This window comes from Telmatherina bonti, assembly GCF_933228915.1.
Source record: "Telmatherina bonti genome assembly, chromosome: 5".
In the NCBI taxonomy this organism is placed as follows: domain Eukaryota; kingdom Metazoa; phylum Chordata; class Actinopteri; order Atheriniformes; family Telmatherinidae; genus Telmatherina; species Telmatherina bonti.
In genome coordinates this window covers 19,921,841-19,939,141 of record NC_136623.1, presented here as the reverse complement: position 1 = coordinate 19,939,141, position 17,301 = coordinate 19,921,841, and the positions used below count along the sequence as shown (strand labels likewise).

Sequence of the window (17,301 nt, the reverse complement as noted above, 5' to 3'; positions counted from 1 at the left end):
CTCGCGTCTGCCCAAAGCTTAACGAACACACATACGCTTACGTTCTAACACACACTTCAACTGCAACACTAACACTTAGAAATAATTTTCACTGTATTGAGTTGCATGATCCAGACACTGTGTGTGTATGTGTTCAAGCACCATGATATACTGCTGTTAAAAGAACCTTACAACTGGGAATGATGACTGAGCTGAAACAAAGGAAAGCTAGAAGCAGTTAAAGGTACAGTCTGATGCAGGAAAAGTGACAGTAGTTCCAGTCATGCCCAAAAAAGTCTTTTTTATGGGAGGGGCATGTTTGGCAAAATTTGAAAATCAGACATCCACACAGAGCTCTACTTTATTTCTAAATCTTATAATGGGTGATGTCTTCTTCTCTGTCCCCCTCTCCTTGTTCATGTCTCATTACCTCTACCCCCCAACTCTCCCTCCCTTCACAGGTGATCTCTCAGAGTCCAGCTGAGGTGGAATCCCAGGGTTCATTGTGCTTTCAGACTGTCTGCTACCTATGAGCGTCTGCGGAGTGCTGACACACACACACTGACGCACACAAAGATACATGCACTCTCAATACCTAACCTTAAATGGTACAAAGCTGATATGTACATAAAGTGCACAAAACACATGCCTGCTGACACGCACACACATATACACACAATTTACACAAATAACTTATCCATAGAGACAAGAGCTTGGTTTGTCCAGTCAGTGTGGAACAGGGTGTTGAATACAGTTAATACAACTGAGGCTACGTTTGTAGGGAGGCTACTGATGAAAACTGCTGATATATCACTTTTATAGACTTCAACATGTCTATACCATGTCTATTACATGACAATTATAGAGGGACCGATGTTTCATAATAAAAAAAAAGAAAGAAAATACAAAAAGACTACTAAATGAGTAGATTAGAGAGACTTTGGAGAAGATCCTAATGACCTGTAAATAGTTTAGTTTACAAAGAGCAGCGTTTAAAAAACAGGAAAACATTCAAAAAGAAAACTACTTTAGATAAAACACTGAACAGAACACAGCGACATAACTATTATTATTATTATCATCATTATTATTATTATTATTGTTATTATTATTATTATTATTATTATTATTATTGTTATTATTATTACCACTAGTGACATCATCATCATAAAAGGATATTACATTCCAAATTGTAAAATGGGAAATCACAAACCTATTTTAAATTTTTACTTAGATTTTAGGTGAAACACAGGGGAGGGGGGGATTGCACTTATATTGGGGAGGTTTTAATATTTGACTATTTTTTATTTATTTACTAATTTAACTATTTTTTGTTTATTGGGAGAAGGGGTTTGAGTGGGATGCAATATTTTGATTTTAGAATTTTCTAGAGAAAAACTTTGAGGGCCTGTTTCTGTCAGACTCTTGCAATCAAGTAATTATAATGTATCTATTAATTATTACAGCAATTATATTTATTTCTAATTTATTGAATCCTGTTTTTTGATCCACTCTCTTTTTAAGTTAAAATAAAAGGTATCATACTGAATGCAGTGATGTGATTCTTTAAGTGTGTGTGTGTGTGTGTGTGTGTGTGTGTGTGTGTGTGTGTGTGTGTGTGTGTGTTGGAATGAGAGAATTCACTGAACATTTAACTAAAAAAACTGAATGTGAGTCAACTGGATGCCGAACGCACGTCCATCTTTTGACCAGAAGGGGGCGCAGTTGGAGCCCTAGAGAGAGCACTACCCATATCTTCACCTATACAAGATTATGGGAGCCAGCTACTGTTTATCAGTTAATTTTTTTAAGCCTTTGTAAAACCACAGTTGTAGTAAAGCTTTGGGACAAACAGTCCATTGTTTTTTTTGTTTGTTTGTTTGTTTTTTAATGTTTTTTTCCTTCTTGACTTGATCCCAATTTAAATTATCAAATAATTTAACAGCTACAATGCAAATGTCAAGCTGAAACGATATTATATAACTGGATCACTACAAGGCTGTTTCAAAATAGCAGCATACATTAAATGTACAAAAGACAAGAATATAATTGAAGATTTTTAATTGCTCTGCTTCAGAGCAGTTTAAGGATGTCAAACTGTTTAGGCTCTGGCTGTAGTTTTGTGAGAAACAAACAAAAAACACACACACACATATTTTGACTTCTACAATACTGGTTTAATATAACATCAGATAAAGAGTTTGCCAGACAGACCGTACCAGTGTGGGGTATTTTTATTGGAATTTATTCTTTATAAAACATAGTATTGAAGTTTTAAATAATCTCTGTTGTTGGTGACTCTTTTGCTTCCAGATGCTTGGTAAAAATGGCCACTTACATCTTCTTGTTCAAATTCAGTGTTTAATGTTGCAACCAAGAAAGGATATAAGTGCACTTTTAATTGTAACACAAAGCAAAGTCTAAAGAGCTTCCCAGCACTATTCAGTTTACATGTGCAAAAGACTTACTGACCTCATCCTAATGAACCTGCCCCACATGTTTAAACTATTACTACATGGTACAAAGTCTTGTACAGGTCAGTTACAGGGACATCAAATCATTGAAGGCTGTGTGTCACCCTGTAACTCCAGTCATGGTTTGTTCACAGTCCAAAGGTCACAAAACTTTGGCTGTTGGAAGGGCAGCTGAAAAAGAAATCACATTAATGTGCAATGGTTAACATTGACAGTGCAGTTTGATAAGTGATCTAATGTTTTTAGATTCAGTGGCACATAGAAGCGCTACTGCATGATTTTACACTGAATCAAATACCTAAATAAAGGTTTAGTGGGGAAAATTCAAAGTCAACACATAACTATGCTGTAGCCTACAAGCAAACGGTGAGGTCAAAGGTGAACTGAAGCTAATCTTGGGTGGTGGAAGAAAACACGAGGCGCATCTCCTACTGCAGAAACGATTTGGAGCACAATTTCCTCCAAACTAAATCCAAACGCGGAAATGTGAGTGTGTGTGTCAGCCAAATGCTTTCTCGTGTGCTCGAACGTCATCTGCGTCCCTCCCTCTCCGTTATCCCCTCACTCCTCCTTCTCTCTGTCTGCCTCTCTCTGTCCCCTCTCTAGCCGGCCCGACCTGCGCCTCTGTGCGGCCTGACGCCCACACACACCCCGCTGAATCCGCTGAAGAAATGAGGTGAAATTTTCTCGGACACGACGAGAAGCAGGAGACGCTGAATGGTTTTTTAGGAGGGGAAAAAAACCGCCGGGGTCATTGCGGTATCTCACATAGCATCTCGTCTGCAGCTCATTTTCTAGTTTTCCTCAAATTCATCTTGTTTTCCCTAAAGGATGACCCACTTTGCACTTCATGGAAACATGTAAAAACCAGTCCGGATCTGGACTAGCTTCGCCCCTTTGAGCTCGACCAGCGGCGTGGACACACAACGGGACCGTTAGGTTTAAAGGACCTCGCTGCTGGAGAAAGGCAGAAGCTCCCTTTTAGTTGTTGTCGCTCCAAATATCACTTAGTTCGCTCATTTACGAGGGGAAAAAACACCAAAGTAAGTACCGTTACACTTTCATGTTAGTAAGTTAACGTTGCTGGTTTCGGTGCGCTTTGAGTGTTTGCGGCAGATGCACGCCTTGCATCCTCTCCGCTCAGACGTCATTACGCATTCATGGAATCTGTTTATTAAATATAACAGGCCGCTTTGGCTTTTTTTAGCGGGAAAAAATACGATGTGATGAATAAATATATGAGTGATCGATAACTTCTCGTCCTCATTGTTTAACCTGAGGATGCGATGGCAAGCTTGCGCGTGACTGAATGTTCGGTCTTTGCTGGGAAGTTTGGCAACTAGCCGCAAGTAATGCCACATTATCACCTGAGCTAGCAAACAAGAGTCACAGATGTACAACAATACTCATGTTTAAAAGTAAGAAAAAGAAGATTTTTTTTTTTCTGTTTGAGTACAGCTATTTTAGTTTAAGGCTGCTTTTGTAGGCCATTGCTGTTTTCACTGAGCACTGCCCAACTTCCCCCTGACTGAGCTACATTAAAGCTAATCTGAACCAGGAGTCAACCAAAGGGGGTTCACTGGTAATTAAGAGGCAGTCAACTTGAAATAAGGTAGCTGAAAAACATTGCTGTATTGCTACCATAAACTGGAAGCTCTTTTATGATTTATTTACATTTATTTATTTGTGATGCTACTTTGTTGGCAACTCATTTCAATTGGCTAAGAATGCTCATTCTTACTCAACCCTATGCAAATTTGTGACGTAAAATAGGCAAATATTTGTTATTATACAGCTTTGTATCTTAGCAACTTATAATGATAAATTATTTCATATTTGCCTTTGTTATTTTTCACTTTGAATGGTTTGACTCGTGGTGTTATGCAGTTTAAACCCCAGGGAGAAAACCATTTCTCCCTTTTCTGATTTTCATTGATTCATTATGTAGCCCCTGTAAAATAGTATCCAGTAGTCAAACGGTATAAACCAATTCACTCACATCTGGTGCTTCATATTAGATCTGACAGTTCTTTTTTTTTTTTTTTTTTAGAACATGCATTAACACTGAACACACTGGGGGCAATTGATGGTTCAGGATCTTACTTAGGGAGACTTCAGCATGCAGGCTTAGTGGTCAGCCTGTTTAGATTATTGTTTGCTTTGCTCTTAAGTGATAATCAAATTGTAAATGATTAATAAGGAAGAGAAATACTCGCTCTGACATGAGTTTTGCATCCAGGTTAAACACAACTGGTTCCACATATTACCCAACAGTAACTTCAGAAAACTTCAGAGATAATTTGTCAGTGATTGCGTCTCTTTACTGTTAAGTCTCTTCAGGTCATCTGGGTGAGTAATCAGTGTTTTGACTTTGAAATTTCTCTTAGAATGGATAAAGTCATTGCGACCAGCCACAGTACTCATTCAAAGAGTAGAACAGGCCTGCATGGAGTGAGGGGATTATCAGCATAACAATAACATCTTTGCATCACCTGAATAGGCCTTTTCACACTGATTTGCTGATTGACTCTTCCCATCAATAATTCATCAGTATCAGAGATCAGTGTCAAAGGTACTAAAGTTGCCTTTCTTGTGATCCTTACCTACAGAACAGTAGATTGGTGATAAAGCACCTGAACCTTCTCTCTGCCTTGGGATGAATTCACTCTGTCTTCCAGTATTATACATAGAGATCGCTTGATCATTTTAATCAAAGTTGCCTCTGATTTTTTACAAATAAAAATAATAATACTAGTAATAGTAATAAAATAATAATAAAGAAAAAGCAAGTAACAGTGTTTATTCTGCCAGTTGCTTCCCCAAAGAATGTCTAAAATGTGAAAGATGTATGTTTCATAACCAAACCCCTGTGGTTTTAAATGCCCAAGGCATGACCTGAGTTACAGCTAACGAACCATGTGCAGAAAGCATGCCAGTCTCCTGAGCTGTCACTTCATCCCATAGTATATCCTGTCGGGATTTCATGCTTTTTTTGCTGTAATCTGGAAGCTGGCAGCAGTTTTTGGACAACAACAAAGGTAGCGATGCCCGTACAGAAGGTTGACATCCATCATCATCATGTATTTAGAGCTGACAACCGATGTCAGTGTCAATTTGTCTCTTTATTTGTTTTATAAAAGAACAGACAAAAATCTTGAACATGTCATTACATATGGAAATGAACGTGGATATTCAAATAAGTAAGCTTCGACTCAGATGTATTTTGTTGCTGTAAATAATTGAGAAATCATTAAATATTAAAATTTTAGAAGCCTGAACAAGTGTATGTCAACTTTAGGGGCGATCAAAATAGCTGCATTTGATTTAATATTTTAAAGTACACGCTTTGGAAGTGATTAGCTCTGTTAAAAATAGTGACCCATTATTGTAAATGCAGAATGGAGATAACTAATCTGATAAAAACTCATTTAAATGGGCAGTTTGCATTATCTATTACAGGTTTATAATGCTTTATGGCAGCTGCTTCGCAACTCCCCCGACATATCAGCTATGGAAAATGCCTTCAGTTTTATTAACAGGTCAAGTGGGAAAGTCTTATAAAACAAATAAAAGTACAATGTAGTTAAAAAATTTGAGAAATAAATATTTAAAAAAAATTGATTAACAGCCCTTTGTGGCACCTGTTTGTGCTGCACCAAGAGGGACAAGTTTAAGTTATATTGCCCAAATATAATTATCAGGCCAGCTACAAGCCGTTACCAGACGCAGCAGTCTGACTTTGCATTATTGTTTGAATTACAGCTCTAAAGCAAACAACATTTAGTTCATTCATTACTGTCCTTTAATAGTGTCAGAATAAAGAGGACTAATGTCTGACTGTGATTTAATTTGTGTTTGACTTATCAGAGTGCTCTGTCATGCAGCTTTCTGTGAATTTTGTATTCAGTCAATGCGCGATGGCGTCTCTTGATTATCAGAGATTTTAGCTTTGATTTGCTACATCTAGCAGTTTCCAGTATACACAGTTTGACCAGTCATCTGGTCATTTTTAAAGGGTGTGGTGTGTGATTCACCTGCCGGTGAACATGTCGGATATGGATAGATGTGAGTAATTGGGTAGTTTTACAAACACAGAATGCATGTTACTACTGACTCATGGTCAGAGCACATGGCTGGAGTCTTATGACTTACAGTGTTTTCCCCTGGCCGTCTCCTTTTGTCTCAATGAATGAAGCACTGGGTGACTGTAAAACACAACACAATGCTATTCATTCCCAACGAGTAAGTAGGAAATAGCTCATCTCTATGGTGGCAATATGTTTACATTCTCCAAATATTCTGGGACTCAGTACCAAGTTGCTGTCTGATCTGTTTAGGATTTTCCTCTCAGGCCTCTGTTTCATCCATTTTCTGAAAGGCTGGACCATAAGCACAGGACTTGAGCAGAGCTGAAAGGAAAAAAAATCAGAAACAGCTGGGGCCATTTTCTGCCAGCTCGGTGTGACATCACTGTTTACAATCACCACATGCTTGTAATGTATATTCATGTTGAGGAAGAGCGAAAAAGAGAATGAGACAGGGAGAACTTCCTTTGTCCCTCCCCTGCTAGAGGCCTTTGGTTTTATTGGACCTTTGAAATGGTCAGAGTCTGGTCATATGATCTGGTTAGCCAATACCCTGTGCTGTTAGCAGAGCTGTGGGGAATAGTGCTTTAAAATGCTGAATTCACTGGATGACCTCAACAAGTAGCCCTAAAAATAATCCTCTTGGATCCAAAATGAATCAACACAACACACTGCTGCACCAAAGCTAAGTGTAAAGAACCAGTTTGAATTTTTGTGGACTTTTCAATATTGTGTTTACTTACGGGTGTGTTTATACATCATCGTGCATCTAATTAGAACTCGTACACTTGTTGACTGTTAGCCATTATATGAAATCATTTTTCCACAGCAAACAGCTCAGTCTGCCCTTTGAACCTCATGTACTGGGGCTCAGAAAGTCATTTACTTTATCTGTTTTTTAGTTAGGTTACACAGCCTCATTATGGAGGCAGACATGTTGACAAACAAGCAGAGGTTAGAGGATCTCAGACTCCGCTCCAATAGAAATGAGACGTGGTGCTACTGAGATGGAAGAGCCGGCAAAACGGCTGGATAAAGAATGTCATCCTTCCCATCTCCCACCACCACCTTTGTTAAAGGGGTTTTAGAAAAAGAGAAGGGATTGCCCAGTGCTCAGCCAGCCGAGCTGTTGCAACAGGAAACAGGCCACGATGACTAACGTGACATGATGTGGAAAATAACCGACGCACTCAACCATGACTCCTTCTGTTGAGCAGTGTGAGCGGCAGCTACAACTAGCTGCTACAGCGGATTTCTACATCTACACTGGGGGTGGAGACACACATGAAGTGCTGATCCCAATAAGCAGTAGGACATAAATTGAAGAGTTCAAGGCACTTCTTCCATCATAGCAAAAATTTGTCAGTAAATCTGACAAGCACCAGATGTTTGGTTGGCTTTTTTTTATTTCCATCTCTGCAGGCCCACATAATCCTTCCTGTTACAGCGAAGAAAAAAAAAACAAAGAAAGTGCCGACTTTAGATACAAAATGAAACTAACAAACAGAAAAAAACTGATTCTGTTCGAACCTTTTTAGTCAGCAATTATCAAGTAAATAAATACGCACTGGCCACTCTACTGGTCAGGACAGATTACAGTTTTGTTTCAGGCTAAATGTATTCATACGTCTAACTTAGCATGAGTGCAGCACCTTTAAAGGAATGAGCTGCTTTAAACATTGATTCCTTGTTTATTTGGTTTTTATTTCTTGTACTTTTGCGACATACTTTATATTGTTTTTTTGTGACTGCTCATACTGCAACTCGTAGATCCTTAGAGTTCCTTTTAAAAACTGCTTTCCTACACTGCTCTCTTAAAGCTTTATCAATATGATTATGAAAGCCTTTTAGAGCGTATTTTTGTGAAGATAGTTACAAGATGAGATGGAGAGCTGTACAAATGTTTCTGTGTTTCTGGGCCAACGAGGGAATACTTCTTGATTACAAGCTGGGAGCAGCAGGGTAGGGATGGGAGTGGAAGTCAAGCGGTTACAGAGTTTTTGGCATTTGCAGCTGCAGCAGTTGGGAGGGTTGTTGCTACAGATCTGAGCGGGGGGACTCCGGAGATGGAGCATGTAGGGGTGCCCACGCTGCTGTGCACTTTATGGATGACTTATGACTCATATGCCTCAGATACGCCTTCTCCCTCATGGTCAGCCCCTTTACTCCCTCCCTCTCTCTCTCTCTCTTTCTCTCTTTCAACTACTCCCTGAACTTAGCAGCGGAAACATTCTTCTCTGTACCGTCTGAGTAAAAAGCAGCACTTGCAGCTGCTGTCAGCTATGAGCTGATGTTGAAAGCATGAAGGAAAAGTTTTTCTCTGATGTCGGCCTGATTTTTCCATCCTCACGTGGGCCTTCTGAGCCCCCTGCATGCTTGCTCTCCTCTGTTATATGCATTAGGGAAAATGTACAGAAAGCCTTCCCATGATCCCAACATCATGTCCCTGTAGTTACGTGGCTCCAAACACTATATATAGCCAGGCCTGCATAACGGATTCCTGTAAAGGCAGCATGCTGTCTGCTTGTCTAGTCAAATTTGACAGTAACCATGTCCCTGTTTGTGTGTAGTATGTCATACGTGTGTCTTAGTATCGAGACTATCTTTACAGCCCAATAAACCTATAAAAGTGGTGCTGAGTCCTGCTGCGTACGGTGTTTCAGGATGTTGTCGGAGCTGGGTGAATGGTTCTGGCAGGAGCGGCTGTGGTTTCCAGAGGGTCTTGGCTGGGCTGACCTGGAGGATCGAGATGGACGAGTATACGCAAAAGCCCGGGATTTATGGGTGGCTCTTCCCATCGCCCTGGTATTCCTTGTTATTCGCTGGATTTTTGAAAGGTCAGAGCATTTTTCACTCAGTTTTGCTGCATTATGTCTTGTTCAAATAAATTTTCTGTCGTCACACATTTATCTTTTATGCCCCCCTCCACTTTTTTTTTTTTTAGTTTGTCTTTCTGTTATCTTCTTCCTTCTCTATAACTTCATATTTACTGTTACGTTCTGCTTTTTGATGAATTTGTATTGTCATTCATGACGGTGTTGCTGTTTCCAGTAGCTCCTCCTTTGGAAGTTAGTCATCCGTTTATTGCTAATGCTAAGCCATCCTGTCCTTTATTTCCCTCCCAACTTCAGTTTGTAAGTTTGAGAACAGAAGCATGATAAGATAAACAGCGCAAACAACAGCTTTATTACATATTTACATATATAAACAGATGTTAGCTACTGCAGCAGACAGCTGCTGTCACTTCACTATGCAATATGAAGTTATATCAGACTTTTCTTTTGGCATTTTGAGCTTCAGTCCCAACCTTTAATATCTGGCTGTGTTTTTATAATGATGTTTTTAAGTCTATTTATGTCATTTATAGTCGGTTTAAGGTGATAATTTGGGAAAATAGTGCTCCATGATTGAATCCTCTACTGCAATTATCTTCCGTTTCTTTTTAGCAACATAAACACAGACTAATGTTCCACTAAATTCACTAGATGTCTGTGACGGAGGGATGTGCAGCAAGTGGACCGTTTTTGCTGAGCAGTAAAGCTCCTCTTTAAGGAGAAGCATGCGCTCTTGAAACTGCTGCTTATTTAGACATAACTGAAGACACAGGCATGAATGTCATTTCCAGGAAATGATGGATGATGGTTTTCTTCTTATCCTGAATGGATTTTTGTTTATCTGTAAAGTTAAAGACAACATGTTATATGTATGTGTTTTGTGTAACTTTGTTGTGCCTTGACACTGGTTCAAGGATATTAAATCTGATTAGGATTCTGAAACTTTTTACTAGCGCTTCTGCTGTATTTACAACATTTTATAGAACAGATTTTCAATTTAACATCTAATATTTTAACATATTAGAATTCAAATACACATAATGGCTCTCTTAGCATCCATTTTTACCTTTTTTTTTTAGTTATTATCTTTATTTGATTCTGAATTTCCTCACCTTTTAATCTTAATCTTGGTTACAGGACAGTGGCAACACCTCTGGCATCACTACTTGGCGTGAAAGAGACAATGCGGCTCAAGGCCCCTCACAACCCCAAACTGGAGTCCTACTACTGTAACATTACCAAAACTCCCTCCCAGGTCAATTTCCTCACACTTTAATAAAATGACAGTGCTGTGCTATGCATGTTGACAGTAAATACTAAAATCTTACCTTTTTTTTTTTTTTTTGCTGGTCTCAGTCTTCAGTAGCAAGTCTTTGCAAGCAGACTGGTCTCTCAGAAAGACAAGTGCAGCGATGGTTCAGAAGACGAAGGAACCAGGACAGACCAAGTTTGCTCAAAAAGTTTCGAGAGGCCAGGTATGCACATGCACACTCTTTTTTAGCCTAGATGCCGTGGAGCTATAGAGCAAGTCAAGAGAGCTGCTGACCCCTGAGTTCCTCTGGCTATATGAGCACATTTCTTGCTGCAAAAGTAGCTCTCTATTTTTAACGTGCAATTGTCTGTCACTACCGTGCCTTTTGCACATGCTCTTCACACACACAAACAAATTCAACCTTTCACATAGTCATTAGCACAGCGCTTTGGCTGTGTCAGGGGCTCTCTCATCACTCTTGGGTTATTTTTAGGCGAGAGTGAAAGAAGCTGCATGAAGCCTATTGTGTGATCAGCTGATAGAAGAAAGCTACAGAGACTGGTTTGCATCAGCCAAGAATGTAAATATGTCTACGTACAACAGATGGTGCCAGAGGCAGAAGCAGCAGGCAGCATGATACTGTTAGCATCACGAGAACTGATGTGCAGGCGGATGCATCCTGAAATGTATGCACAAATGTCTTCATTTTTCTATCACATTCCATTTTTCCTTGGCATCTTGATGGTTTGAGAGCATGCCACACACCAGTTATGTCCATGGGTCAATTCCGGCCACAGACCCATTTACAGCTATTATATTAATGTTGACACTGTCCAAAGCCATAAAGAGATTATTAAGCTTCTAATGTGCAAGTTCAAGAGAAAAATACATTAAAACTTGAGAGATGTCATTTAGTTTGTTGAACTGATGCATCAGACCGCTGTTAGTGCAGCGTGTGCTTGTATGCAGGCGTGCATGTGACTGCTGTTTTGTGACTCCTTGGTTATGGTGTGTCTTTCACTTTGCTGCTTGCAACATAATGGCATTTTTTCTTCTGAATCAATCTTTTGTCTGTATGCAGACAACAGACTTTCTGTCTCTCTCTCTCTCTCTCTCTCTCTTCCTTACTTCCCTCACTACTGTATCTCTCACACTTTCACTGTCTCCTCTTCCTCTGTTTCCACCATTCTGTATTACTGCAGCAGCGTTTTCTGTGACATGATCTCACTTCACCTGTGTGAGCATCTGTGGTGAGCTCTGAGACAGGATAATAACAGGGAGGATACTGTCTGTTAGCGTTCTTTGTCCGTCAGCACGTGTTTGGCTGCTTGTTTGTGTCCTCATTTGACCTTCTCAGCATAATTCACCAGACAGTGTAGCCTGCTGTTTCTCTCCAACTCAAACAACTGTTTTTTTTTAACGAGTGTATGACACACTTAGTCATCCGCAGGTACAAATGTATCTATCACCCTTTTCCCATTGACTGAGGAGAAAGTGTTGTTGTATGTGTGTGTGTTCTCTTGCAGTTGGAGATTCACCTTTTACCTTCTTGCTTTCATTGCTGGCCTGGCCGCCCTCATCGATGTGAGTACTGCCGAGTTAACCCCCCCCCCCCCCCCCCCTTCTCCTCCTGACTCTTGATAAACACATCCTCATCTCTCACCTGCCTTGCCGTTGTAACTTGGCGGTTTCCGTGGTAGTTTGCTTCGATAAACTTGTCTTTTGCTCTGTCAGAGAGGATGCGTTGGCTCCTCCCAGTGCTGAGTCAGCTGATATGAATACACCTGTTTCCTCTTCCAGAAACCTTGGCTGTATGACCTGAAGGAGATGTGGCAAGGCTTCCCAGTGCTGGTGCGTCTCTGGGATGGAGTATAATAACTTCATGTTTCACAGTTTATTACATTTAGTTCCCACATAAAACAGGCTGCAGACGGCTCTGAAGTTTCCCCTGCTTCAGCTTGCTGTTTGGTTATTATCTTTTTGTGGTATTTCACTCAGAACCATAAGGCCTGCAGTCAGTCTAGTTTATAGGCAGTCTTGCCTTATAAAAAGACAGTCATTACATGCTAAGTCATTTTGCATGTTATCAGTATGCAGTTTGACATGTCACTTCCTGCTGTGTAAAGTGAGAAAATAACCTTGCACTCTGTACTTTTTCCTCAAATAGAGCCTGTTTTTTTCAATTAAATTTAAATGGCAGAAGTTCAAAAGTCCTATAAATAACACGCTTATATTTGCATGTTGTTAGGGGAGTTTAAATGTTTTAACTATTACTTATTCAGTCGTCTTAAAGGTCAAAGTGTAATTGAATCCTTCAGAGAATATTTGGAAGGTTAATCAATAATGTCAATTGTAAGCTATAGCTCTGGTTCTTAAAAGGGATGTGGGCAAATGAGTGTATGGATTTTGAAATGAAAGGTCTGTCTCTTCTCCTTTAGACTCTCCTGCCATCTCAGTATTGGTACTACATGATTGAGCTGGGCTTCTATGGCTCCTTGCTCTTCAGTGTGGCTTCAGATGTCAAACGCAAAGTAAGTGAGCCGATCTCATCTCATCCCACTCAGCTGGATGGTTAGCAGGGAAATGATTTACCGGCAGAATGATAAAGGAAAATATATTTTTAAAAGTTCTTCTTCTCCTTTTTACATGGTTATTATGATTTATTTTACTCATGAAGAACACTTTTTTTTTCATTATCTGATCAGTTTTGACATCCGTGGTCTGTGGGTGGACATTAGACTGCTGTTATCCATGTATTTTCCTGTGAGTGTGTATCTGTGTTTGTTGGACTTTGCTCAGCTTGGTCAGCTGAGCACAGTGGGAAAAATCTTTCAAAAGAGGCACTCTGTGTTCCTCTACCCAAAAAAAGTTTAGCCTAGATACTTGTTAAGCAGGATTTAGCACCATGCACACAAACCAACTTAAAACATGCAACACACAGTGTTTGGTTTCCTTTTCACAGCGCATCCAACTTGCTTTCTCCCCCCTTCTATCTCATTCTCTTTAGGACTTTAAGGAGCAGATAGTTCACCATGTAGCAGCTATCCTCCTCATCAGCTTCTCCTGGTGCGTTAACTACATCCGTGCTGGAACTCTCATAATGCTGGTGCATGACTCCTCAGATTACTTCCTCGAGGTAAATCTCCTAAAGGTCTCCTGCTAGAGCCGAGCAAATTAATGTGCCTTCAGTCAAGTGACACGAGCCTTCACAGCCACTTTTCCTTGGTCCAGATTGACGTTATATCCAGCAAATATAAGACTGTAATATCCACGACATGTATATTCACACCGTGTATGCTAGTGGCATCCGTCCATACAACCAGAAAAAGTTTGTTCCAGCTTATTTATCAGTGTACTGTGACCCCTAACGGCAGTACACTGATCACACACTGCCAAACACTGCCACCCCGTGGAGGAAAGAGTACTTTTTGACAGAGGTTTATCAGACATTTTCATTGGTCTGTAACGTATTAAAATGAAATTGTCTACCAATATGTTTTTCCTCTCTTACAGTCTGCAAAGATGTTCAACTATGCTGGCTGGCGAAATGCCTGTAACTACATTTTCATTGTATTTGCTGCATTCTTCATCATCACGCGCCTCATCATCTTCCCCTTCTGGTACAGATACACTCATCTTAAGCATTGGTGCTACTGAATGTTATTGCTGTGAATGTGTCACTTTACCTCCTGTTTTATCCTCTCTTGTTTTCAGGATTATTTACTGTACATGGGTTTACCCGGTGACTATCTATAAACCATTCTTTGGCTATTACTTTTTCAACGGACTGCTGATGATTCTGCAGTGTCTACATATCTTCTGGGCCATTCTCATCATTCGCATTGCAATTCGCTTCCTCACCAACAATGTAAGCATGAAAGTTTTTCTTTATTTCTTCTTAACCTGCCTTAATATTGTCCAGTCAAAGAAAGAGATTATTCTGTCCCAGAGTTCATGGATTCTCTCAAGAATATGCAGTTGAATTCAATGAATCATCCAAAGAAAATCTGTATTCTCCTTTGTCTCACTTGCCGTTTGCCCCTGACATATACACCCCCATTATACCTGCAAAAAAAACAGAAAACTGGGGTTTTCTGTGATTTTCTTAGTGGTTGTGGTTTAACTAAATCTTTTGCTCTTCCTTCGGGACTCTTGTGTATTTGTTGTGCTTTGCCTTTTTGTTTGTCACAAATTCCTCATCCAAAGACTTCATTCACCTCAAAGATAGTTGTGATGGAAGTTAAAAAGTCAAATCAACGTCAGTATTTGCTCTGTACAGACGATGTCACATTGAGATTAGCATATTTCTTATGGGCCATTGGCATAAGTGAGCAAAAGTGAGGAATTTGTGCATCACAACAGCATCTCTTGTTTTCTGTCTTTTGGTGTGGAAAAAGACTTGAGAGTAAATGTAACTGTGACTGGAGCTTGTCTCTCGTATTTCTTTCACTTTTTAAGTCAAAACCTTGTTTGTTTGTTTATTTATGTATTTGTTTGTGATCCAACACTGCCTAGGAATGTTGCTGCCATTTCCACTGTTGTTGTAACTCATGTAGATTTTGCATTGTGGGACACACCGAGAAAAAAAGTGACTGGATCGAAGCATCAATGTGCAACTCCGTGATGTAGCACAGATTTGTTTTCTGTCTGTGTATCACATAGAACCAGCTACATTGGGAATGGATTAGTCATTTTTAAAGTAGATTAAGTCCATGTTTCAATGCTGACAGTTGTTTGACTTCAGAAGTTTTTTTGTCTACATGCTGAGTACTCGGCTCTACCAGGCTTTGAAGAATAAATAAAGATGAAAGCTGTGGAAGAATTTTAAAGTTAACATTTAAAGAAGTAAATGTATCTGCATGTTTGCTCTTGTGGGATTTAGCGAGCATATCACTGCTTTAGTTCCCAAAGTTTTTGGAAAGACATTCTTAGAACATCATCATTTGAGGTCATTATCATGTCCTAAAGCGAAAAGTCTCTCTCTTATGTTTGTGCGCTGTTAAATGCCCCGCTGTGTTCACAAGCCAGCTGTTGACTTCCTGCTGTTACTGAACGGTTTAACAAGGGTGACAGTGAAATGAGAAAAACTTCACAGTGATCCAAAAAAGCAGTTGTGACCTCAAGTTTTTATCAACATATTTGATGTAAAAATAAAAAAATAAAAATGCTATTATAGCTACTTTAAAAACAGAGTATCATTGCAGTTGGAGGGGAAAGCTTCCTTAACATATGACGTGTTTCTGAACAAGTTTCTTTCTGCTTTTCCAGGAAAAAGTTGACGATGACAGAAGTGACAAAGACGAAACGGACGAGTCGGAAGAGGAGGAAGAGGAGGCGGAAGATAAAAAGCATGTGAAGAGAAACGGACCCGTGCAAAACGGCCACACAGTCCACAACAACCACAGCAAGACAGAATGAAAGCAAATGTAGAAGAAAGTGAGAAGGACTCATATCCCTCAGAGTGAGGGTTGCAAGGGAGGGATGAAAAGAGAGAAAGAAGAAGGGATGTGGGTGGGAGGGAGAGTTTTCTCTAAAACTAAAAACAGCGGGTATCTTATAAAAAAAAAAAAAATTACACTGTTACTTAAACACAAACCCACATATTCAGTTGCACTTTTAGAGGGCACCGAGGTCTAACAGGTGATAGACACTACACTGCATGACATGGCTTTCTGCTTTGTCGTCAGATACAACGCATCATTGCCTTTGTTTGGTGTTACTCCCAAAAATTTCAGTGAAATGGGGAAGAAAATGGAGAGGAGCAAAGTGTGGAGGAGAAACAGGAGGGAGGTGATGTTGCTTTCACTTCAGCTTTCATGCTTTAACTGTGTGCCTTAGAGCCAGCTGACAGCTGCTAAATGCCATTTTAAAGCTATGCTTTAAAATTTTGCTGCTTTATTCTGGTTTTTTTTTTCTTTCTTTATCTGACAGAACAAAACAAAGAGAAATTTGTTTTATGAAAGTGAGACAATGGGGCATTTATTTCCCTCTTTTTCTGCGACACAACCGCTCAGCTGTTGCGCAGTCTTTACACAAACATATGAAGTAATATTTAGCAGTTGTGCGGCTTATGCCATTTATGTGGTATCATGGTTTCAGTTGTGCAAGAAGTTTTATTTCTGGTCAGTCTTACTCCAGCTAAGCTCATTTCTTTTCAAGTCATCTCACCTGGAAAGGGTGCTTTTTTTTCTGTTAAAGCCGAGCGCAGTGGATAGAAATGAGTGTTCAGTAGAGGCCTGTGACTGAGACATCATACCTTCTGGAGATGAATGTCTTTCAAGCTCCAGTCTCGTGAAGATGATGCCACCCACTGGGAAGAGATGACTAAGTGTCATCATTGTGAAGTCAGGATGTTCTGTGGAAATAGAGTAAATTTGAAGTTGGTGGGCTGGATTTCTTCAGTTTGCTGCCTTATAGCTGAGGTTATGTTGATTAACCCGGTTATGAATTTAAGTGTTCTAAATTAATGATTTTAAGTTTGATTCAATTTATGAAATCGGTTTACAGGTATGATTTTTTTTTTAAAATGTTTTTAGGATTAAATTTCTTGTTTTAGTTTTGATGTATTCGTAAAATGATACCAGTTCCTGTCGTATTGTCACACTTTTATGTATTTGTACGTCAAGTGCCTTATCTGTAGCATATGTGGAACTCTCCATCTTCATGTCCTCTCCTTT

At 39.6% G+C, this 17,301-nt stretch overlaps 1 protein-coding gene across 1 annotated transcript; it reads left to right on the top strand.

The window, feature by feature from the left end:
* The first annotated feature begins 3,091 nt into the window (after nucleotides 1–3,091).
* cers2b (ceramide synthase 2b) lies at nucleotides 3,092–16,111 on the top strand. The gene is made up of 11 exons (XM_079240507.1): nucleotides 3,092–3,496; nucleotides 9,202–9,375; nucleotides 10,510–10,627; nucleotides 10,729–10,847; nucleotides 12,151–12,208; nucleotides 12,425–12,475; nucleotides 13,063–13,155; nucleotides 13,632–13,760; nucleotides 14,138–14,244; nucleotides 14,339–14,492; nucleotides 15,893–16,111. The coding sequence occupies exons 2-11, from the start codon at nucleotides 9,203–9,205 to the stop codon at nucleotides 16,040–16,042; spliced, it is 1,152 nt and encodes a 383-aa protein (XP_079096633.1). The 5' UTR covers nucleotides 3,092–3,496; nucleotide 9,202; the 3' UTR covers nucleotides 16,043–16,111.
* Nucleotides 16,112–17,301: the final 1,190 nt, after the last annotated feature.